General features: G+C 43.4%; 1 protein-coding gene across 1 annotated transcript in view; it reads right to left on the bottom strand.

Annotated features, from left to right (window-relative positions):
• NECAB1 (N-terminal EF-hand calcium binding protein 1) overlaps positions 1 to 23,575 on the bottom strand; it is a 281,474-nt gene that overhangs the window by 51,716 nt on the left and 206,183 nt on the right. Inside the window, exon 6 of the mRNA XM_040354611.1 lies at positions 1,682 to 1,818. Within this exon, the coding sequence (XP_040210545.1) occupies positions 1,682 to 1,818 (137 nt within the window). The remainder of the gene's footprint in view (positions 1 to 1,681; positions 1,819 to 23,575) is intronic.

Below are 23,575 nucleotides of genomic sequence, written 5' to 3'. Positions count from 1 at the left end.
TACACACGGTCAATTTCTGTGAAGTAAAAAATGACGTTTTGAAAAACGACACATAAAATTGAAGCATGCTTCAATTTTTTTGGGTCGTTTTTTACAAGACATAAAATGACGTTTTCCCCCATACACGGTCATTTAAAGTGACGTTTTTAAAAACCTCGTTTTTTTTCATCACATAAAGTGATGGTGTGTACGGGGCATATGGCATGGGATCCGAGTGCAGAATTAGTACAGTACCCATAATTTGGGAGTGCAGGAGCTCTGGTGGTACCACCTTGTCGGCGGGACTGCATGGGGGGCAGCAGGGCACATTACATGAGGGTGGGGCACAATACATGGAAGCAGAGCACATTTTGGGGCATACAGCAGGGAACATTACATAGGACCAAGGCACATGGGATCAGAACACCTTACATTGGATCAGGACACAGGGGAACAGAGCACATAGGATCAGAGTACATAGAATCATGGCACATGGGATCAGAGAACATGGGATCAGAGCACATGGAATTAGGGCACATGGGATCAGAGCACATGGGATTAGGGCACATGGGATCAGAGCACATGGGTACGGGGCACATGGAATAAGAGCACATGGGATCAGGGCACATGGGATCAGAGCACATGGGATCACAGCACATGGGATCAGAGCACATGGGATCAGGGCACATGGGATCAGAGCACATGGGATCAGAGCACATGGGATCAGGGCACATGGGATCAGGGCACATGGGATCAGAGCACATGGGATCAGGGCATATGGGATAAAAGTGCCTTGCATGGGATCAGGGTACGTGGGACCAAAGCACATGGGATCAGAGCACATGGGATTAGGGCACATGGGATCAGGGAACATGGGATCAGATCACATGGGATCAGGGCATATGGGATCAAAGCGCCTTACATGAGATCAGGGCATGTGGGATCAGAGCACATGGGATTAGGGCACATGGGATGAGAGCACATGGGATCAGGGAACATGGGATCAGAGCACATGGGATCAGGGCACATGGGATCAGAGTACCTTACATGGGATCAGAGCACCTTAAATGGGATCAGAGCACATGGAATTAGGGCACATGAGATCAGAACAAATGGTATCAGAGCACATGGGATTAGGGCACATGAGATCAGAGCACATGGGATCAGGGCACATGAGATTAGGGCACATGGGATCAGGGCACATTAGATCAGGGCACATGGGATCAGGGCAAATGAGATCAGGGTACCCTGCAAGAGCTCAGTGAAAATGGCAGGGCAGTGGTCTCCTTCATTTGCAGAGCTAAGCAGGTAAGTGGCTGTGATGAGTCTTAAGACATTAAAATGTAAGGATAAACTATCCCTTTAAAAGATATAAAGTAGCCAATCACAAAATATGTTCGATTTTGGCTCTTCATGAAGATTGAATTAGGCATCTCCCCAAAGCAACCAATCAGATGCTTGCTTTGTTTGCTTGAGCTATAGTTATCACAACTGAAATATGACTAACTGCCATGGACAGCACACCCTCTCCTCTCTCTTTTTAAAGAGCCCCACTGAGAATACAGACAGACATTTCTGTAAAAGTTTTGTGCAAACTTCACACATAGTACAGATCAATTGCGGCAAAAGTGGATCTGAACCTAAATGATAAACAGATGTGAGCTCTATGACCTGGTACTTTTTGATGCTTGCCCAAACCCACCTTTCCTGGCGTGTCTGCTCCTCCGTAGTTTCCATGGCACATTCTAATGAGTTCTGGAGAGACTGCAGCTGGTTCAATGTTTCCTTCAGCAGAAAACGTGTTACAAACTGTTCCAATTTTGGGGCATTCTGATATTGCTGAAATAAAGCAGAAGTGTCACGTGTGAATAATTTGAGTCTTCAGAACCTTGCCTTCATTGTACCCAGACAGTTAAAATATAGCAAATATAAAAATCGACCAGCTGAGATTCTCAAGAGGAAACAACATTTCCAAACCACGTTAATGGATTTCATAATGAGACTTGAAAACTTGAACACCAGCTAAAGGAACATAACTACCTCTTTACCAGCAATCATATAATGACCTTGGCTATTTTAGGCAACTCTTTTTTTTTGTTTTTTGCTGAGTCAACAGTAATTACAGTGCCAACAACTAAAATGTGCACAAATGCAAGGATCAAAAGAAATGCAAGAAACAAATAATACAAAACAAGTAGATGAATACAGTTAAAAATAATTAAAGGAGTAGTACAACTAAAGCTTGTTTGGCTGTAGTTCTCCTGTGGATCACAGGAGTGCAGTTTGTTCTGCAGTCCTGTGACCCGTTTTCAGCCTGCAGCTGACATCACAGAGCCAGTCCAGGCTGGTTTAAGATCATGACCATATGGTCGGGATCCACCCAGGAGCCTGGACCGACACTTGGCTCAGCCTCTCAGCAAGCCACTGAGAGCCTGAGCCAGTAAAAGAAAATATTAGATTTATGTAGATCATGCAACTTCCAAAACAAGTCATATCCTTCATATAAGACCTTCCAATACAGTCATGGGTATGTAGTGACGAACTGTACATTTATTACCAATGATAGAGCAGGACAGTAAGTTATACATTAAATTATTATCATGCCACAACACAATATGACCGTCATATACTTACCCGCACTCTACCAAGGCTCCTTGCTGCCAGTGTTGGGATCAACTGTTTTGGCAACTCAACAATGATGGAAATCCCTTTGTCATATGGCAGTGCTTGGACCATACAACCGGTGTTAGTTTCATTGATTAAATCAAATTAACACTATTTTAGCCAACTAAAATACAACTAAAACAATTCAGATGACTAAAATACAACTAAAATGGTATTTCAGTCAAAAGACTATGACTAAAACTGAATCGAAATTTGATGTCAAAATTAATACTGGTTATTTCACAGCGGCTAAATCTGTGTCTGTAGTGCATGCTCACACCTTAAAGTGGTTGTCAACCCACTTCTTTCAAATCCTCGCCTCCCCTCTGTACCATAATAATTAGTGAACCTGTGTATTGTAAATCTGCCAGATTATACCTACAGTATATAAGCTTAACTCCCGGCGCTCAGCTGAATTGTCAGCTCTCTTCTCTTTGGGCTCACAGTTCCAGTGGGCAGGGCCGAGCACTCCCACTGACATTAGTCAGGGAGGAGGGGGAGAGAGAAGAGAGAGAGCTGATAGTCTGATTGGCGCCACGGGAGCCGCAGTCATATAGGTACAGATAGGTAAGGTTTTTTACATTACACAGGCACAGGGACACTTATTATTATAGTACAGAGAGGATGGGAGGATTTTGCTGCCCTGATATATTGGAGTCAGCGTACAGCGGGAAGGGTAAAGTCCAGGCAGAACCAGGTATTTCAGGTGTTACAGGGGGCAAATTACACAGCACTGTGCTGTATAACATGCTTTAAGAGAACAGGGTCTTTCTTTTACTTATTTTTAATTTTTTTTCAGGTTAACAAATGCTTTAATACCATAAATAATAAACATGTTATTAGATTTTTACTCCAGCTGTGCTCCTGCATGGTCACCCATCACATACATCCCTGGTGGTGTCTATATGTAGCCATACTTACACATATTGCAAATGCATACTCCACAGGCAAACTGTTCTGGAGCAATGATGTGCAGATGATGCTAAAGCAAGTGTGTGTAAACAGGAAGTAGCTGGGAGGGGCCTTTACAAAATAAACAAAGGTAAATACTTCCTTTTTTATGTATAAAAACCCCTGCATTTTCTGTGTGGCAATTATCACAGTGTAGTGAGGAGGGGCTGACGGCAGGGAGCAAGAGGGAGAGGACAGGTGGATGTGTATAGATACAAAAAAATTATAAATATACTGCGCTCTTCTAATGTGTAGTATCTATAGTGGCTGCCCGCATAACAAAGGAAAAAATTGTATATAATGTGAAAATAAAGTGCAGCGCCTGAAAATATGAAGCACTCTCCATATACTGGGAAATGCTATAAACGTGAGGGCAAAAGTTGTCCAATCATACAACATTGGATGTGAATAGATAGACAACGCACCACTATCATACAACAAATAACTCGTTATTGAGACCCATTTCACACTGAGGCAGTTTTCAGGCATTTTAGCGCTAAAATAGCACCTGAAAACTGCCTCTCAAGCCACCCCAGTGTAAAAGCCTGAGTTCTTTCAAACTAGGGTGGTGTGCATGCAGGAAAAGTCCCGCAAGCAGCATCTTTGGGGCGGTTTGGGAGCGGTGTATACATCACTCCCAAACCGCTCCTGCCCATCTAAAGCACCTGAAAAGCGATGCATCACGGGCACTTTTAACCCTTTCTTGGGAGTTAAAAGCGCCGCTAGAACGAGCTGCGTTTTATCGATGTCGCCGACACCGACCCAGTTTGAAAGTAGCCTGAGTGACACATTTATTTATTTGGGGCAAAAAATGCTAAATATTTGTGAATATAGAAATAGCATTCATCTTTCTTAATCCCCTCACAGTTCTTTAGTAAACTAAATATATCCAGGTATGGATTAGACCTTTTTTGAATAGGCAGGATGGGGCTTAAGATCACGTGACCACCGTGATTGGCTGTCATGTGATCCCAAAAGCTTTCGGTTAGGCGCCGAAAACTGTGCCAGGAGTGAGCAGCGCACATGCTTTCAGCACAGCTGTATTGACAGCTATTCACGCAAATATGCGGCCTTTCTGCACCAAGGGCCAGAGGCCCCATATTTGCATGCGGCCAGCGCCAAGGGGTAAAGGGTTGGTTCAGCTTTTCACAAAACATGATAGGGGAACTAACTTGAAACACCCTCCTCACACCCCTGGTCACTGCTGCACTTACCTCCTTGGATAATTATCTTTTACTGCCCACGCTAGCTGATGTAACAGTCTGGGCTAAACTCTTCTACACCTTTCTTTTTTCTGGGACGCCAGGATGGCTCAGAGAGATTCTCCATGCCTGCTCACCATTGGGAGCCATATGATGCTGCACTGCCTCCAGGTTGTGTACTACATTTTTCAGATGCATGGACTGCTACCACTGGCTGGCATGGGCAGCAAAAGTGATTCATGGACTTCAGTTGGTCCAGATTTCCTGCACCATATGTGATTCTATTTTTTGTATTATTATTTTTGTAAGTTTGTGGAGCTGTATGACTTTGCATTACACCCAATTTTATCCTTTAACCACTTAAGACCAATATGCAGGTAAAGGACCTGGCCCCTGTTTGCGATTCGGCACTGCGTTGCTTTAACTGACAATTGCGTGGTCGTGCGACGTAGCTCCCAAACAAAATTGGCATAATTTTTTCCCACAAATAGAGATTTCTTTTGGTGGTATTTGATCACCCCTGCGGTTTTTATTTTTTGCGCTATGATCAAAAATAGAGCGACAATAAAAAAAAATGCAATATTTGACACATTTGACACATTTCTGGGACCATTGTCATTTTCACAGTAAAAAGCGCTATAAAAATGCACTGATTACTGTGAAAATTACACTGATAGTGAAGGGGTTAACCAGGAAGGGGCGCTGTAGGGGTTAGGTGTGTTCTAAGGGAGTGTTCTTACTGTGGGGGGGCGTGGCTGTGCGTGTGACGTCACTGATCCTCGTTCCCTAACACAGGGAACAGACGATCACTGACAGCCATACTAGGAAGAACGGAGAAGGTTTGCTTATACTCACCTCTCCCCGTTCTTCCTCTCTGTGACCCGATCGTGGTACACCGGCGGCGATCGGGTCTGCGGGTTCCGCGGGTGCGGTCACGGAGGACAGGACCGGGTTGCGAGTGCGCCGCCGGTGGCACACTCACGACCCACAGCTGGGCATCTTAAAGGGGACGTACCTGTACGTCTAGGTGTCTAGCCGTGCCATTCTGCCAACGTAAATAGGTCCTTAAGCTGTTAATGTGATTGATACCTTTCTCTTGTAAAATACTTTTCAATAAAAATTATTGAAAACAAAAAATATAATGTATCGACCAAAATACTCATGCCATCTAGGGCTATCTTATTAACCCCTTCATGACTATGTAACACATACTGTATATGCGGCATCCAGGAGTGTTTGTGCTGAACATGTATTCCATTGCGGCTCCCAACATTATTATCGACAGTAATCAGCCTCACTCAGGCTCTCAACAGCTCTCTGAGAGGGTGACCCAGCTGCTGCTCAGGCATCTGGGTGGATCCTGACATTATTGTCATGACCCTTCTAGACCCCGGAGCAGCTCTGTGACATCATCAGACAGGAGGAGAGAACAAGTAAGTACACTCCCGTGACCCACATGCAAAAACACCTTTGGTCATACTTCTCTTTTAAGATTTGTTTTGACCCTGGACATGAAGGGGGTTAATAACGAAGGCGTTATGGACTAAAGTTCTCCAGTAAAAAAAACTCTGATTGCACCTAGTAATTTTCTTTCATAAATTCTATTCTAATGTTTATTGTTCAAGGAATTCAACAATGTAATATAGAACAGAAAGGAAAGAACATATAACAGCTCTATGTGATCAAATAAGACCTGGCATTATAAAACATAACAAATAATGCAGAGTATACACAAATAAAAAGGGTGGGCGATGAAGCCCGTATAAAGGACGCTAATAATGACCAGGAGCTGGGAACATTCAGCAATAAAAGTCAAAACTCCAAGATCATTTTTTGTATTATAAAATTATGTAGATAGATCATACAGCAGAACATTTACAGAAAAGACTACCTCAAAAGGGGGGTTATATAAAAAATATTTGGGTGTTTTTTTTTTAGACCAAAGTACGGTAAGCACCATCAGTCTTTTGCTGTTTTATGTAGGCATGGGCATCCGCTCCATAGGGCAAGGGGGGGCAATTGACCCCCCCTGAAAAATCAAGAAGGTGTTGAAGAGTCTCGCGGCCGCGAGATATCACACAGACAGAGCGAGCAGAGTGAAGCCACCTCCCCCTCCAGTGTTTATGTGTACACAGGGGGAGGGAACCTGCTGTGACCCGGCCGTGCTGATGGCTGATCTGAGGTACTGAATGGGATTGGGGGAGGGGAGGTCGTCTGTGCTGAAGGGGGGGTTTGTGCTGAATGGGGGTCCATCTGTGCTGAAGGGGGGTCTGTGCGGAATGGGGGGGCTGTGCTGAAGGAGGGGGTTCATCTGTGCTGAAGGGGGGTCCATCTTTGCAGAATGGGGGGTCTGTGCTGAATGGAGGGGTCTGTGCTCATGGGGGGGGTCTGTGCTGAAGGGGGGTCTGTACATTCTCTAGGCTATATTTATATGGGCATGGAGTGAAGCTGAATTATCTCAAGAGCTATTTCACACTGCCAACTGGCCACGTTATCGGAAAAGCATCACTAAAAAGTGCTGCATTACCATTGTTTTCAGCTGCGCTATTCGGCCGCTAGTGGGCGCTTTTAACCCCTGCTAGCATTTGAAGAAAGTGTTAAATGTGTATCGCCGCTGCGGAAGCGCCCCCCTCCCCCCCTGAAAAAATTTCAGCGGACGCCCATGTATGTAGGTGTTATAAAGATGATGCCAGTTGGACTTTATGAAGGCAAAGTGACAAATCTGTGTGTGGACATTTTCTCCTGAAGTGACTGTCCTCAGGTACTGGCTGTGAAGGTCCTGTCTCCTGTAATGTTGGCAGAGAAGTCACAATGTCACTTGCTGTTTCCTGTGCAGCTGCGGCTGTCTCCTATATTAGGACAACACCTAGTGACTTTTCAATATGCCCGCTCATCTGTGAATAACAACTTATTCTGCGGTGCAAGATGGAAACCCTTACATTGATGATTTTCTTGTAATCAAATGACACAGGGCCCCTGTTCTGATGAAGCCCAATCCACATCTTGAAGATGTATGAAATGCATAATAGTGTTAAGATTTTTTCGGTAATAATGACAATATTTTGCTGATTCTATTTATATAACATGTATAGCTGTGGTGTGGGCAGACTGCCTGAAGCGCATTGCAGATGTCACAACACATTTGGCTTTCATTTCCAGCGTATTTCATAATCTGTACAACTAGTACCGTATAATGCTCAGTGTGCTATTTTTTTCTGCATCAGTGCAATCAATGTGCCACTGGTTTGTGATGCCACCATCAATATGCCATTGTTTGGGATGCCATGGTAAATATACAATAATTTTGCAATGCCACCTTTGGAGTGCCAATGCCCTGGCATTCTGCCATGGCATGCCACTGTCAACATGCTATGGCTCTGTAATGCAACATCCAATGTTCTGTTATGCCTGTGCCACCAGAAGACTTTTAAAGTAAGGAAACAGTTTTAAAATGTTATATTCAGGATCTGGAGTGCTATAGTGAATATTTTATTACCGTGCCAATCCACAGATGCCATGTATGCCATTGTTGTTCTGTAAATGAGACAGCAAACATGCTATAGTTCGGGGATATGCAATTAGCGGACCTCCAGATGTTGCAGAACTACAAATCCCATGAGGCATAGCAAGACTCTGACAGCCACAAGCATAACACTCAGAGGCAGAAGCATGATGGGACTTGTAGTTTTGCAACAGCTGGAGGTCCGCTAATTGCATATCCCTGCATTTATGCCCTGGCAAGTTACATACAGGGTATCATTGGTCTACAGTTCATAGATAATATGATATTTATTTATTTTTGTCCCTATAATATGGTATTGGACTAAATTTCCACATTAAATGTACCACTGTTTTTTATTGCCATATTACATGTATCTATAATGCCACATTCATGTATGACTTTTGTGTAATTCCAAGTTTACTATATCACCGGTCTGTACTGCCACATTTTACTGGTCTCTTCTGCCACAATAAGCACTTTGCTGCTCTGTCTGTAATGTCACATTTGTCATATCACTGTCCTTTAATGCCACATTTAGTACACCACTGTTCTATAATGCAATACTATGTGCCACCATTCTGCAATGCTACATTTAGTGTTCTGTTGTCCTGTAATGCCACATTTATTTTATCACTCTTATGCGGTGGCACACTTAGCTCACCACTATTTGTAATGTTTATTTATTGTATCACTGTTCTGCAATGCCACATTTATTTTATAACTGTTCTGTATTGTAACATTCAGCATGCCACTGTTTTGTAATGCTACATTTACTGTATCACTTACCTGCAATTTAATTTATTGCTGTTCTGTAATGCCACATTTAGCACACAACTGTTCTGCAATGCCACATCTATTGTGCCACTGTCATGTATTACTGTACTGCAATGCCACATTTAGTGCGCCACTGTCCTGTATTACTGTACTGCAATGCCATATTTAGTGTGCCACTGTCCTGTATTACTGTACTGCAATTCCACATTTAGTGTGCCTCCTGTATTACTGTACTGCAATTCCACATTTAGTGTGCCACTGTCCTGTATTACTGTTCTGTAATGCAACATTTATGCCGCGTACACACGGGCAAACATGTACGATGAAACCGGTCCGCCGGACCGTTTTCAACGTACATGTCTGCCCGGGGATTTCTGTACAATGGCTGTACTAACCATCGTACAGAAATCCGCACGTAAACAATACGCGGGGCGTGTCCGCGCCGTCGCCGCGGCGACGTGGGCGGCCCTGCCAGTTAAATGCTTCCACGCATGCGTCAAAGTCATTCGACGCATGCGAGGGATGGCGGGCGCTCGGACATGTACGGTAGGTCTGTACAGACGACCGAACATGTCCGAGCGGGCAGGATTCCAGCGGGCTGTTTTAAAACAAGTCCAGTAATATTTGCCCGCTGGGAAAAGGCCCGGCGGGCAAATGTTTGCTGGAATCCTGCACGCTCGGGCCTACACACGACCGAACATGTCTGCTGAAACTGGTCCGCGGACCAGTTTCAGCAGACATGTTCGGTCGTCTGTACGGGGCCTTAGTGTGCCACTGTTCTGTATTACTGTTCTGTAATGCCACATTTAGCACAGCACTGTTCCATGATGTCACATTTAGGGCCAGATTCACAGAAAAAGTACGCCAGAGTATCTGCTGATACTCCGGCGTACTTTCAAATTTGCCGCGTCGTATCTTTAGTTTGAATTCTCAAACCAAGATACGACGGCTTCTGGCTTCGATCCGACAGGCGTACGGCTTCGTACGCCTTCGGATCGTAGGTGTAATACTTTGGCGCCCACTGGGTGGAGTTTGCGTAGTTTTCCGCGTCGGGTATGCTAATTAGCTGTTTACGGCGATCCACGAAGGTACGCGCGGTCGTCGCATTCTCTTACGTCGTCGCTAGTCGGCTTTTCCTGGCGTAAAGTTACAGCTGCTATTTCGTGGCTTATATTTAGACTTGCCATGTTAAAGTATGGCCGTCGTTCCCGCGTCAATTTTTTTTTGCGTAAGTCGTCTTTGAATAGGAAAGGACGTAACGCACGTCGCCGTTCAAAAGATTGCGTCGGTGCGACGTCATTTCGCGCAAAGCACGGCGGGAAAATTTCAAAACGGAGCATGCGCAGTACGTTCAGGGCAGGAACGCGCCTATTTTAAATGATACACGCTCCATTTGAATTAGGCAGGCTTACGCCGGACAGATTTACGCTACGCCGCCGCAAGTTTACAGGCAAGTGCTTTGTGAATCAAGCACTTGCCCGTAAAACTTGCGACTGTGTAACGTAAATGCGATACGTTACGCCGCCGCAATTCTATGTGAATCTGGCCCCAAGTTTATCGCTGTTCTGCAATGCCAAATTTAGCACACCTTTGTTTTATAATGTCACGTTTACTTTATTACTGTCCTGTAATGCCACATTTATTCAATCACTATTCTGTAATGCCACATTTAGCATACCACTGTTTTATAATGCCACATTTACTGTATCACTGCCCTGTAATGCAACATTTATTGCATCACTGTACTGAAATGCCACATTTAGTACATCACTGCTATATACAGGCATACCCCACTTTTAAGTACACAATGGGGTTTATTTACTAAAGCTGGAAAATGCTAAATCAGTCTTACTTCTGCATAGAAACCATCAAGCTTCCAGGCTTTATTACCAAAGCTTAACCTCCCTGGCGGTATGATTCTTTCAGAAAAAAGATGCTGAAAGCGGTACCATTATTTGCAAGGAAATTTGGTGATTTATACTGTAGGCCTGCAATTCTTAGGAATAACTCACTTAAATCTGACCAAACCAGAGTCTAATAGGCATCCCGGGTATGACATTTTTTTAAAAACAAAATTATAAATTATAATATAATAAATAATTATAAATAATTATAACAAATAATAAGATAATTCTAATAAAAAATATTCAATAATGTAATCAACTCAAAATCACAGAAATTTGCTCAGTTGCAGAATTGTCGCTGTCATTATTATTTTTTTTTTTTATGACGAATTTCCCCACAAATCGCTATCGCACAATTCTGCAAGTGATTATAATTTATTATCGCTGTTTTCTAGTTGATCTAAAACCATTTTTGACATAAAGGGACACTTTTGGTTGCTATGGACAATCTACAGTTTGCAGGGAGAAAGAACAGTTTTTATTATATAAAAGAACATGTAGGGCACTGGGCAGACCACTAGGGACAAGGGGTGTGTGTATTTTTTACATACAGTACTGTAATCTATAAGATTACAGTATACTGTATGTATAGTGTTTGTTTACCTTTTTGAATTTGGCGCCGATCTCCGCCCCCGTGCGTCGTAACGTCGCAGGGAACGGAGATCGGCGGCACAGGAGGACACTGTGTGAATCGAGCAAGTTCCCGCTCGCTCACACAGCGCGGTGGCATCACTGGATCCAGGAACATCACTGCAGGCTCTGCATAGCTACCCCGAGCGTGACTCGGGGTTACCGATTTTGGCACAAAAAATCCACCCCGAGTCACGCTCGGGAATACCGCCAGGAGGGTTAATTAAACAAGCTGGGGTTAGAAGCTCATTGGTTTCTATGCAGAGTTGAGCCTGATTTTGCACTCTCCAGCTTTAGTAAATAAACCCTATTGTGTACTTAAAAGTGGGGTATGTCTATAATGTCTCATTTAGTGTGCCATCGTTCTGTATTGTTACATTTAGTTTACTATTGTTCTGTAATACCAAAATTATTCTATCACTCTTCTGTTATGCTACATTTAGTACACCACTGTTCTCCAATGCCACATTTAGTGTGTACACATTTTGTGTGTCATTGTCCCATTTAGAGCCACACTGTATTGTAATGTTATGTTTAGTGTGTCACAGCTCTGGAATCCCACACTGAGTGCACTACTGTTTGAAAATGCCACATTCAGTTTGCCACTGTTCTGTAATTCCACGTTTCGTGTATCATTGTTTTGTGATGTTACATTTGGTTGTATCACTGTTCTGTAATACCACATTTAGAGCACAACTGTTTTGTAATGCAGAATTTAGTGTACTAATATTCTGTAATGCCAAATGTTTTGCATTACTGTTCTTTAATGCCACTTTATTCTATCGCTATTCTTCAATGTCACATTTAATACACCACTGTTTTTTAAAGCAATATTTAATATCCAATCACTGTGGGAAGCCACCTTATTTATACTGAATTCGATGTGCCAGGTTTCCTTGCTCCACACATAATATGTTATTTTTCCTTAATACCACAACATGCTATTCATCATGGGTGCAGAAAAAAGGGGCTATCAACAGGCTGCAGTAAATATCTGATATTCAAGGAAGGACAGAAGATATTCAAAATGATACAAATTGGTTTCTGCATTACAACCTGGGTATCGCTGACAGATGTTAGGGGAAAAAAGCTAAAAAGAGTACTTTGACTTATTTCTTCCTCTAGGGTTATTTTGTTGCTGATTTTGAATCGATGTGACTTACAAAATCTGTTTCATGTTTTCAGGTCTTAAAGCATTTGCTGGCAGGGTGATTTAATTACAGAATGTCTGAGCAGAAACTCTATAACTAGATTTTATTTAGATAAAATTATCTTAATTAACTAATCAGTGCTAAGATCATTTCTCAAAACTATAGGCCAAAGGAAGTAAAATGAATACCTATATGGAAAAGCTGCCTGTAATTCTTAATAATCTTCTAATTACTGCTAAAATCTTCTTTGTTCCAGTACCCAGTGAAAGCATGCTGCGAGTGACTCAGCCGCTGGTCGAAGCAGCCCCAGACTGACAACGGAATAGCAGAAGTTTCTACTATTATGAGGCCCCTGGGGTTCAGATCTGATTAAATGCCAGTCTCTTCCAGGAGCAGACTGACAACTCATGGGCCCCCCTGGCAATAGGAGATTATAGGGACCCCCAGGCAATAGATTATGGAGCCACACAGTATACACACACACACACACACACATACAGTATACATACACAGTATAGACACACAATATACACACACAGTATACATACACACAGAATACACATACACACACTGAAAAGATACTGGAGAGGCGGGGCAGCTATAATCTTGGGATTTAAAAAAAACACAGATTTTTAAATACTGTCCCTGGTTTTACTGAGGCTGGCAACCCTGATAGGGCCCCCTAGTGGCATGGGGCCCTCGGGCAGTGCCCGAGTGCCCGAATGGTCAGTCCGCCCCTGGTCTCTTTTGTTCAATGCATGGGATATACGTTAGCAAGGAGAAGTTACAAAAATGTTATTTTGTGGGCGGCATTTGTATAGGTGCTGTTAACTATAAGAAAATGTCATGCATCCAGATTTGCACATATCACCAGGTCCAGATGTTTTTGGACATACCTTTGGCTCAAGAGGTTCAAAAACAACTATAATATGAATAGTTATACCATTCATCTATAGATTGTATCATAGTGAAAAAAAATAGGTCAGGCAAATAGGATATAAAGATACAAATATATAAATGTATAAGGGAAGAACATTTTTTTTTATAAATTCTTTATTTTGCACAATTTTCTTAACGTAATTCCAAATTATCTTCCATAATCTTTCTTTCACATATATATTACATTCTATTAAATACGTTTTTTTTTTTCAGCTTTAGTACTTGTTATAACCTCCACTTTCCCTTCCCACCCAACCCCTACTCAAAAAAATAAAAAATAAATAATAATTGTAACGGTCACCACCATTTACGATATTCCCATTCCATCAACCACGACAGCTTATCTGACACTCCACAATCTAGCAGACATCAGACACGATCCATCCCATTTCCCAAATAACCGAGACACAAGCTCTAGTTACTGGTTTCAAAATGTATGAACGCTTTTAATGGTATCTTAGCTTTCTTATATACAGTACAGCATGTTAAAGTTAATCACAGGGACAAAGAACTCTCCACCCACACAGCACACAATGGGGGGGCTTCAATACACCTTCAGATGGGCTAATTACTAAACATTATCCAGACAGCATGGCTCCGCCAAGCTGTTCTCACCTACTTCATAATACACATTCCTTAAGTCAGACGTCTGACCTTTAGACTGGTAACTCACAACACATATCTATCATCAATAGCATCTTCACACAATCAAAGGTCTTAGGAGCAGACGTACTTAGTTAGCATCTCAACAGCCTAGGTTAAGCACTGAAGTAGACACTCTTATTGACCGGTTGGGGGTCAGCATGAAATCAAACTGTAATATTCCAAGATATCCTGCAAAACATGAATTATCCTTTATCAGTCACCCTATGCCCAAAAGGGGCACAGGGTGACCCTAGACCCAAGAGTCATTAGTGACGCTGGCACAGGAGTACCCCCCATCCTTCAAAAGTCTTTGGGTGTCACGGGTCTTTCCGTTACATCTCTCCCCTTTCGGTGGGAGACTGACACAGGGGGGACCCCAGACGGGTTGACTCCGAAGTTAGTCAGAAGTTCCAGTCCCCCAGTGCTGGTATCCATATCGTATTCCAAATAAATTGCTCCAAACAGGGCATTACTCACCCAGCCAACCTTTGCCTCTCTCAGAGAACCTGCCTGCCGCTGGGGAGAAGACAGGGTGACTGGGCTCAGTCCATCATGCTGTTGGGGATCTGGGCCAACTGGCCCACATCCCTGGGGTATACCAGTGGATATGTGGGGGAAAAATTGCGCTAACTAGAAAAATTAGTGATAAGAGGTATGACCCAAAAAGCAGCCAGCACACAAACAAACAAAGTCCAGGCAAATAAATACAAAAAAGTGCAGCGCTAAAAACATGAATGTGAAAAAAATGTTATATAAACATAAACAATTGAAGAAACACTTGTGTAGTGAATGGTAAATGGGAAGTTAGCTCATGAGAGCCAAAGTATATGTGTCTAGCGATCAAGCTAGTGAAAAACACTGGATAAATGCAAAAAAGCAATCAAAGTTCAATGATCTGTGGGGAGAGTTCATGAAACTGCTTCCAGCTGGAAAGGTGAATGCACTTCACAGATGATGTAAATTCAAACAAACAGTGGTAATGGCTTGTCTGTAGCAATCTCCACGTTGGTATAGGAGATAAAAAGGGTACTCTTACCAGCTGTGGTGGACTTGCGTGCTAATACTAGCGCCAAGTCAGGTAAAGCGTGGTGGTCACAGCGGACCCTGGGTTTTGTGCAGATGGATGGCTCTGTTGGATGGTTCAGATGGTCGCTCCACTCAGGATATTGGAACCGATCTGGTCAGACGCTCTCTCCAAGGCAGAAACCCCAATGGGTGAGGCCAAATGATGGAAAAGGCCACACTCGTGGAACACAGCATATGCGAGGAATAAATGAAAAAATGCTCCAATGGTGCAGGTCAAACAAGTAAAAACCGTGAAGGCTTTATTTTGTTAAAAAAATGTAGCAGTAAAATCACGTGAAATTGGGATCATAAAAAGCAGTATGGGGTACTCAGCATGTTACCCGACGCGTTTCGGCTCAAAGTCATCAACAGGGGCATGTGTCTGTACCCCCACACTGCTAAACTTATATAACAAATGCTCTGTAACTCCTCCCCAGGAAGGGGCGGGGACAGGAAATGGAAAACAATGACAGAAAGTAAATGCATTTTATACCAGTGGAGACTGAAGTCCCATCCACTGGTGGTAGGTGAAAATCCCCCGCTGCTTGCAAAGCAAAGCTGACATCCTCCTGGCTCAGTGCCACACCATTTTCTGGGGTTGTGTCAGTGAAGACTGAAGTCCCATCCACTACCCCAGGAACTCCCTCTTCTGTTAGTTGAGAGCGGAGGCTTGTGGCACTCTGCTCTGTTGCCAGCTCTTCCGCTGGGTTGCTGTGAGTGGAGACCACAGTCCCATCCACTACCACAGGAACTCCCTCTCCTGCTAGTTAAGAGCAGAGGCTTGTGGCACTCTGCTCTGTTGCCAGCTCTTCTGCTGGGTTGCTGTGGGGGAGACCAAAGTCCCATCCCCCGATATCAGCTCAAGCTGTAGTTGTGTGCAGCGGTCAGTAGCATCCTGCCCGGCTGCCAGTGATTCAGCTGGGAGTAAAAGTTTTACCACCTCAGCTTGTTGCTGGAGAGAGGGGCCAACTGCCCCGGCTCCCTGGAACTCCACACCATCCGCTTCAGCTTTGGGAATGGCAATCTCCATATTTTCCACTGCCGATTCATCAGCTAGGATTTCAGAGCTGTCGTCTGGAATTTTCTCATAGTCCCAGGCAACGGTAGCCCCACCCTGCTGCTGAGCAGAGTCTAGCAGCTGTCTGTAGGCAATCTCCAGTTCCCATTACTGAATGGCCAGAAACTCCAAATCTTCCTGCAACCAGTGGCCTTCCGAGACATTCAATTTTTCCTCTCTGTGCTCCATTATGTCCTCCAAGCGCCACTCCCTATCATCCCCGAAGTCAGGATCACTGTACATCCTCCAATACAATAGTCCCAGGCCATCATAGTCAAAGCCTTCCGTGGGGCTGTCATCCGCTGACCATGGGCCCTCTTGGGCTACATACCACCGGAGGGCTCTGCAGCTCTCGTCCAACTGCATCTCTGCCTGGATCAGCCTGCTTAACTCAGCTGTCCACTCCTGCTTCGGTTGTTCCCCCAACAACGACATTCGTGCGTCATACTGTGGCCAGTACCTTACATGGATGGAGGTGAGAACCTTCCCCTGGTGTTGCTGCTCAAGAGCTAGCGCTTCCTTCCAGAGTTGGCAATGAATCACATCCGACCATCCCAGCAGGGCCTCCTCTGATACTGGTCCTTTGTGATGTACCTGCATCTCTTGTAACCTCCTTCTGAATTCCTCTTCCATGGAGACTGGTATCTGTACCTCTCCTCTCTCTTCAGTTGGTGCTGCTGTGACTTTTGCTGCTGCAGCACCTCTTTGATGTAGCCAAGTGGCATCCACAGCCTCTATAACCAGGTCTATGATCTCCGGTGGAGGATTAGGACCATACTGTGCCAGTCCTTGTTTAACAGCCCGATCAAAACTTTCTTCCTCGGGTGTCCTGTCTGTTACGCCGGGCCTTTCAGCTCTATCCATTTTGACAAGTTCTGCAATAATGTCCCTTTTCTTACGGTTGCTGGCCGGTCTGCCCCGGCTCTCCAGTAAGTCCATGAGGGAAGAGAGCTTCAGACGTTCATACTGTGTCTCCATTGTCCTGTGTCCGTGTAGCTCTTCCTTTGGCGATGTAACCATCTCACTGCTGTGCCACCACTGTAACGGTCACCACCGTTTACAATATTCCAATTCCATTAACCAGGACAGCTCATCTGACACTCCACAATCTAGCAGACATCAGACACGATCCATCCAATTTCCCAAATAACCAAGACACAAGCTCTAGTTACTGGTTTCAAAATGTATGAACGCTTTTAATGGTATCTTAACTTTCTTATATACAGTACAGCATGTTAAAGTTAATCACAGGGACAAAGAACTCTCCACCCACACAGCACACAATGGGGGGGGGGGGGGGGCTTCAATACACCTTCAGATGGGCTAATTACTAAACATTATCCAGACAGCATGGCTCTGCCAAGCTGTTCTCACCTACTTCATAATACACATTCCTTAAGTCAGACGTCTGACCTTTAGACTGCTAACTCACAACACATATCTATCATCAATAGCATTTTCACACAATTAAAGGTCTTAGGAGCAGACGTACTTAGTTAGCATCTCAACAGCCTAGGTTAAGCATTGAAGTAGACACTCTTATTGACCGGTTGGGGGTCAGCATGAAATCAAACTGTAATATTCCAAGATATCCTGCAAAACATGAATTATCCTTTATCAGTCACCCTATGCCCAAAAGGGGCACAGGGTGACCCTAGACCTAAGAGTCATTAGTGACGCTGGCACAGGAGTACCCCCATCCTTCAAAAGTCTTTGGGTGTCACGGGTCATTCCGTTACAATAATATTTACTTACAACACCCCATCCCCTTCATTGTCCCCTTCCTCCCCCCTTCGCCTTTCGCCATCAATTGCCGCATTTCATTTTCCTCCACCCTTGTCTCTTCCCTATACGCCATTTATGGGGCCCATGTCTTTCTGTACCTCCCATCTTGATCTTTCATTGTCAAAGTAAGATTCTCCATTTGTTGAATTTCTGCAATTCTTGCGAACCATTGTGCTCTTGATGGAGAACTTTCACATTTCCACAGGACAGGGATACACGCCCTCGCTGCCACCAGCAGATGTCTCAGTAAAGAATTTTTATATTTTTCAACTGAGATAGGAATATCAAACAATAGATATTCAATAGCATTCCCAGAGAATATGTAATATAGTTCCTTCTGCTTCCTTACATCTCCAGCAGAGTTCTGATATTTGGGGGTATATCCAGTGTAAAACCATAGGTGGGAAGAACTGTTTTAATTACATAGAAAGCAATGACAATCATTGGTTCAGTAGTAAGCACTGCACAGGAGCTAACACCAATTATTACACTCAGGACCCCATCATAGCTAGACACAATTGATATCTGCACTGTACACTTTGGACATAAGTCATTGGAATAGATTCAGAGGGGATGTGCTCAGTCTGCTGTCTGGCATGCAGTCAACTGATCTTTTGGACCTCTAACTAGTACATTAGACTTGATGGACTTGATGTCTTTTTTCAACCTCACCTACTATGTAACTAGAAGCCATAATCTCTATCTTGGAGTCTGTGCTCCCCAGCCACAGACAATGCATCCAGTGGAAGTTCCAGCTTATAACCAGCTTATTATGTGAAAGGGTATAGTGTAAGGCTAGCCATACATTATACAATTCTCTTGTACAATTGTCCAGTGGTGGCCATTCTTTTATTGTCCTCAATACATCTCCTGAGAGAATAGAGCCGTAGGAGTCAGTCTGCACATGCTCAGTTTGTTTGTTTGGGAGGATGCATGTGATCAGCACAGGGCCAATAAACACTGTCCAGACAGGAAGTCAGGGGTCATGCAGCCTCATAGGACAGTCAGGGGCTAATGAAAACTCCTCCTACAAGCTTTAACCAGACACTGATAGAAGTCACAAGACTCCTTATATTCTGCTGATGAGAAAATGTATTTATCACTTTTTACTAAAACAATTGCATTTCCATGTTTTGTGGGAGACCAGGAATAGTAAAAACAGGGCCCTGGGTTCAGTAACACTTTAAGCCCTTCAGTGTTCATCCACAGTGAAAGCATACACTGGGAAAGTTTTTTACTCTGTTTGGTCACACTAACAGCTCGCAAATTCTCATAGGAATTGCCTTCTTTACAATCTGTAAAGTTATTTGTATGCACTAACATCTGCCTAAATGCCAACCCACACTGGTGACTAAACACCAGATGCCTCACGAAAAGAATGAGCTGCATAATATTTATCTAATCTTCAGCATGAAACCTGTATTACAATGTCTCTCTGCCATGGTGACAGTATCATAACAGATGACTGAAGAGATCGGAGAAAAAAGTTAACAATGCCCTTACATCAAAAGGGGATCAGTGCATTTCAGCAAGTGCTGATATTTACCAAGATTTCACATCCAGGTACAAGCTTTGACTGTAAGGAACCCAAGAGAGGGATATGATGTTTAAAGCGCACCTGTCGTGAGAGATATGTGGGCTGATATTGCCAATATCAACCTGGAAAATGCTCGTTGCCTAACTGTCACATTGATGTTTTGGCATCAGCACATTTTCAGTCACTCACCCGAAATAATAAGTTCTTTGCTAAATGCTTACGAGGGGCCACACAGCCAGGAAACCAGTATTTTCTGGCCAGCAATGTCAGTGCAAGAACAGTCATGTGAAAAAGTAAGTACACCTCATGAAGACTGTTGACTTTGTCACCATATTTGAACAGGCATCATTTCTTTATTAAAATAATAAAAAAAAACATGTTATACTTACCTGCTCTGTGCAATGTATTGCACAGAGTGGCCCAAACCTCCTCTTCTGGGGTCCACGATGGTGCTTTCTGCCCTTTCTGTTCTTTGTCTCCCCCATAGCACGTTGCTTGCTACATGGCAGATCTTGCTCCTGAGCTGGGCTACGCTGGGCACACACAACATATCTTGGCCCCACCTCCTGCTCTCTGCTCATAGAATTTGATTGAAAGCAGCTGGAGCCAATGACTCCACTGCTGTCTGTGTGCCTGTAAGAGAGAGAGAGCAGCTCTCTTCGGACTCAGGTAAGTATTTGGGGGGGCTGAAGGGGGGGCTGTATTTTGAAGGTTTTTTACCATATATCATTTATAATTTGTTCTGTGAGCCTGTTTCAGCTGACAGAGGGCTGAAGCCCACTGTCGACTTGCATCACAGAGCCGGTTCAGGCTGAAGAAAGATTGCGACCCTATGGTCGGGATCCACCCAGAAGTCTGCACCGGCACCTGGCTTAGCCTCTCTGTGAGAGAAACCCCCTACACCAGTGGTTGAGCAAAAGCCTTTGCTGCCCAAACAAAACAATATAGCAAGACTAAAATTGTTTATTATAGTGGCTGTAAACCTAAAAGTAAAAAAACGTAAAGCACCCTTTAAACTGTTTCAATGCATCTGTGCACATTGTTTTTTTCTCTGTAAAGTTTACTTTTGATAAATTGCCTGTAAACCCCAACGGTCACTCTGACTTCCAAGTTCTTAGTGGCAATGATCTGCAGGATCATAAGCCCTCGCACCTCAGTGTTCTTGTCCCAGTTTTCTCACAAGTAGGCGTAACTCTTTGCCTACTGGGAATATTTGCACGGTCATGCAACACTGTACCCAAACCAAATTTTTATCATTTTTTTGGACACAGATAGAGCTTTTCTTTGGTGGTATTTAATCTCCACTGTTTTTTTTTTTTTTTTTAAAACATCTTGAAAGAAAAAAAATATTTTTTTTAGTCTCTGTTGTTGTTTGTAAATATGTAATTTTTCTTCTTCACTGATGGGTGCTGATGAGGCTGCACTAATGTGCACTGATAGACTGCACTGATAGAGAATGAATGAGGTGGCACTGATGAGGAGGCACTAATATGCAGCACTAATATTCAGCCAGTTCAAAAGGGACCAGAGAAATTTTGCTCAGTGTATGAGCTCCCCATCTTGAAAGAAGTCAATTGTTTTTAATGACTTCTGTGCAAGACATGTTGTAAAATGTTCCATCGATCAGAACTGCAACTGCTTTCAAGTTGTTACTTCATGAGTTCATTACTGGTTCTAATATAGATCTGTGATGTCACTGTTTTATCCAGTGTTAACCCCCAATGAAGGGGAAAGGGGGCTGTTGTAATATGAGGTCAAACTTAAACATTTTAACTTTAACCAGGGGCCTGCCTGGTTGCATACAAACTGAAAGGTAAATCTAAAGGAAATGGATTAAGAAAATTGTATAATGCATGGAAAACTTAAAGCAGTTGTAAAGTCACTGTTCACATATCCTGGAATCCCCCCTGTTACAACAAGATACAGTATACAGTGCAGTGTCTGTGTTTAAAAAAAATGTTGTAGCTAAATACCTTATTTTACAGCTCCACTGTGCAGTCACGTGACCTCTCGCCACTCTCCTTTCCCGGTCTAAGGACTGCAGAAGGAGGAGCTGAGATTTCCCTCTGAACTCAGCCATGTGGCTCTGTAAAATAAGGTATTTGGCTGCATATTTTTTTTTAAAACACAGACACTGCACTGTTTATCTTGTTGTAACAGATGGGATTGCAGGATATGTGATCAGTGACTTTACAGCCATAGCAGAATAGTGGCAGAAGGGGCAGGGAGAGGAGGGGCGGGGAGAAAATGGCTCACACACAGACTACTGAGCTGACAAGCAGGGAGGAAGGGGGAGAGGGATAGACTGCAGGAAAACAGAGGCATGCAAACTGACCACGGTATCATGGATCAGCAGCCATGATTAGCGTGATCAGTTCACATGGGGGGACACAGCAACAGGAAGGATCAACTAGGTATTTTACAGCATAGAGAGGGACAAAATACACAGCAGATGCTGTTTATCATGCTTTAAAGAAACAGGATTTTTTTTTAGGGTTACAGTTTCTTTATGGCATATCAAACCCTTTAAAACGTATGATCTTTGTTCAAATTCAGACATAGTACCAAACTGTAATACTTTTATCATGCTGAACTTACTAAACAGTATCATGGAATATTTATTTATCTCTATTAAAAGTTAATCAAATTCATTAAAAAATGTTATTGGTACTAGCAATTCTTGTGCAGTTGTCACAAACTGCGGCTAGTGTGATTTAATCAGTTGTCTAGTCCAGGATTTTCATGTAAAATGATTTGCTATGCTGGTGCTGTGTGTCTTATCAAATTACAGTTGCCTTGTTTTGCTCCCAGAGGAAAAGGCAAAGCCTTGCTTAGAAATCCGTTTCAATCTACAGGGGAAAAAAAAAATCATTTGTAGTTAAAATACAAATAACAGTTTTGATCAGTGGCAGAAAGAGCCATCACCAGCATATAGGTGGCACCTCAGAGCAAAGCACCCGTCACATTGTGGTCCTTGGGGATGTTACTTGCTGTTATTTAGTCATTACAGGGCTGATTCTGGATGCCATGAAGAGCACACGATAATAAAAGGAATCAAATGCAGAGTCAAACATTAAAAATAATAAATAATCTAAAACCTTCACAAATTCCCGCAGACATGATTTAATAGCAACATCATAAACACTTCACAGCTACAAGTGTGTGAAACAGCTAATTCAACTCATAATAAGATTTTTAAGCTGTGCCAAAGTGGTTTGGTAGAGTAGGAGATTACAGACTTTTGTTTTGAACAGACTTTCAGCTTTATATTAAAGGGAAACTTTCATAGCTCCCAACTGTCTCTGATTTGGAGAGACTATTATGGGCCAGATCCACAAATAACCTGCGTAACTTAAATCTTCCGATTTAAGTTACACCGCCGCAAAATTTCTACCTAAGTGCCCGATCCACAAAGCACTTACCTTGAAATTTGCGGCGGTGTAACTTAAATGTGTCCGGCGCAAGGCGTGCCGAATCTAATGGGGCGAGTCCCATTTAAATTAGGCGCGCTCCCGCGCCGGACGTACTGCGCATGCTCCATCGGGTAACTTACCCGACGTGCATTGCGCTAACAGACGTCGCTCCGACGTCATTTGCTTAGACGTTAACGTAAATGGCGTCCAGCGCCATTCACGGACGTCTTACGCAAACGACGTAGAGTTTAAAATTTCGACGCGGGAACGACGGCCATACTTAATAGGGCTTAGTCAAATAGGACTTAGCCCTATTTTTACATGGCGTAACTCGACGTAAACGACGTAGATTTAGCGCGACGGGCCCGTCGGAACGT

The sequence above is a fragment of the Rana temporaria genome, chromosome 5, assembly GCF_905171775.1.
Source record: "Rana temporaria chromosome 5, aRanTem1.1, whole genome shotgun sequence".
In the NCBI taxonomy this organism is placed as follows: Eukaryota; Metazoa; Chordata; class Amphibia; order Anura; family Ranidae; genus Rana; species Rana temporaria.
This window is presented reverse-complemented; position numbering and strand designations above follow the sequence as displayed.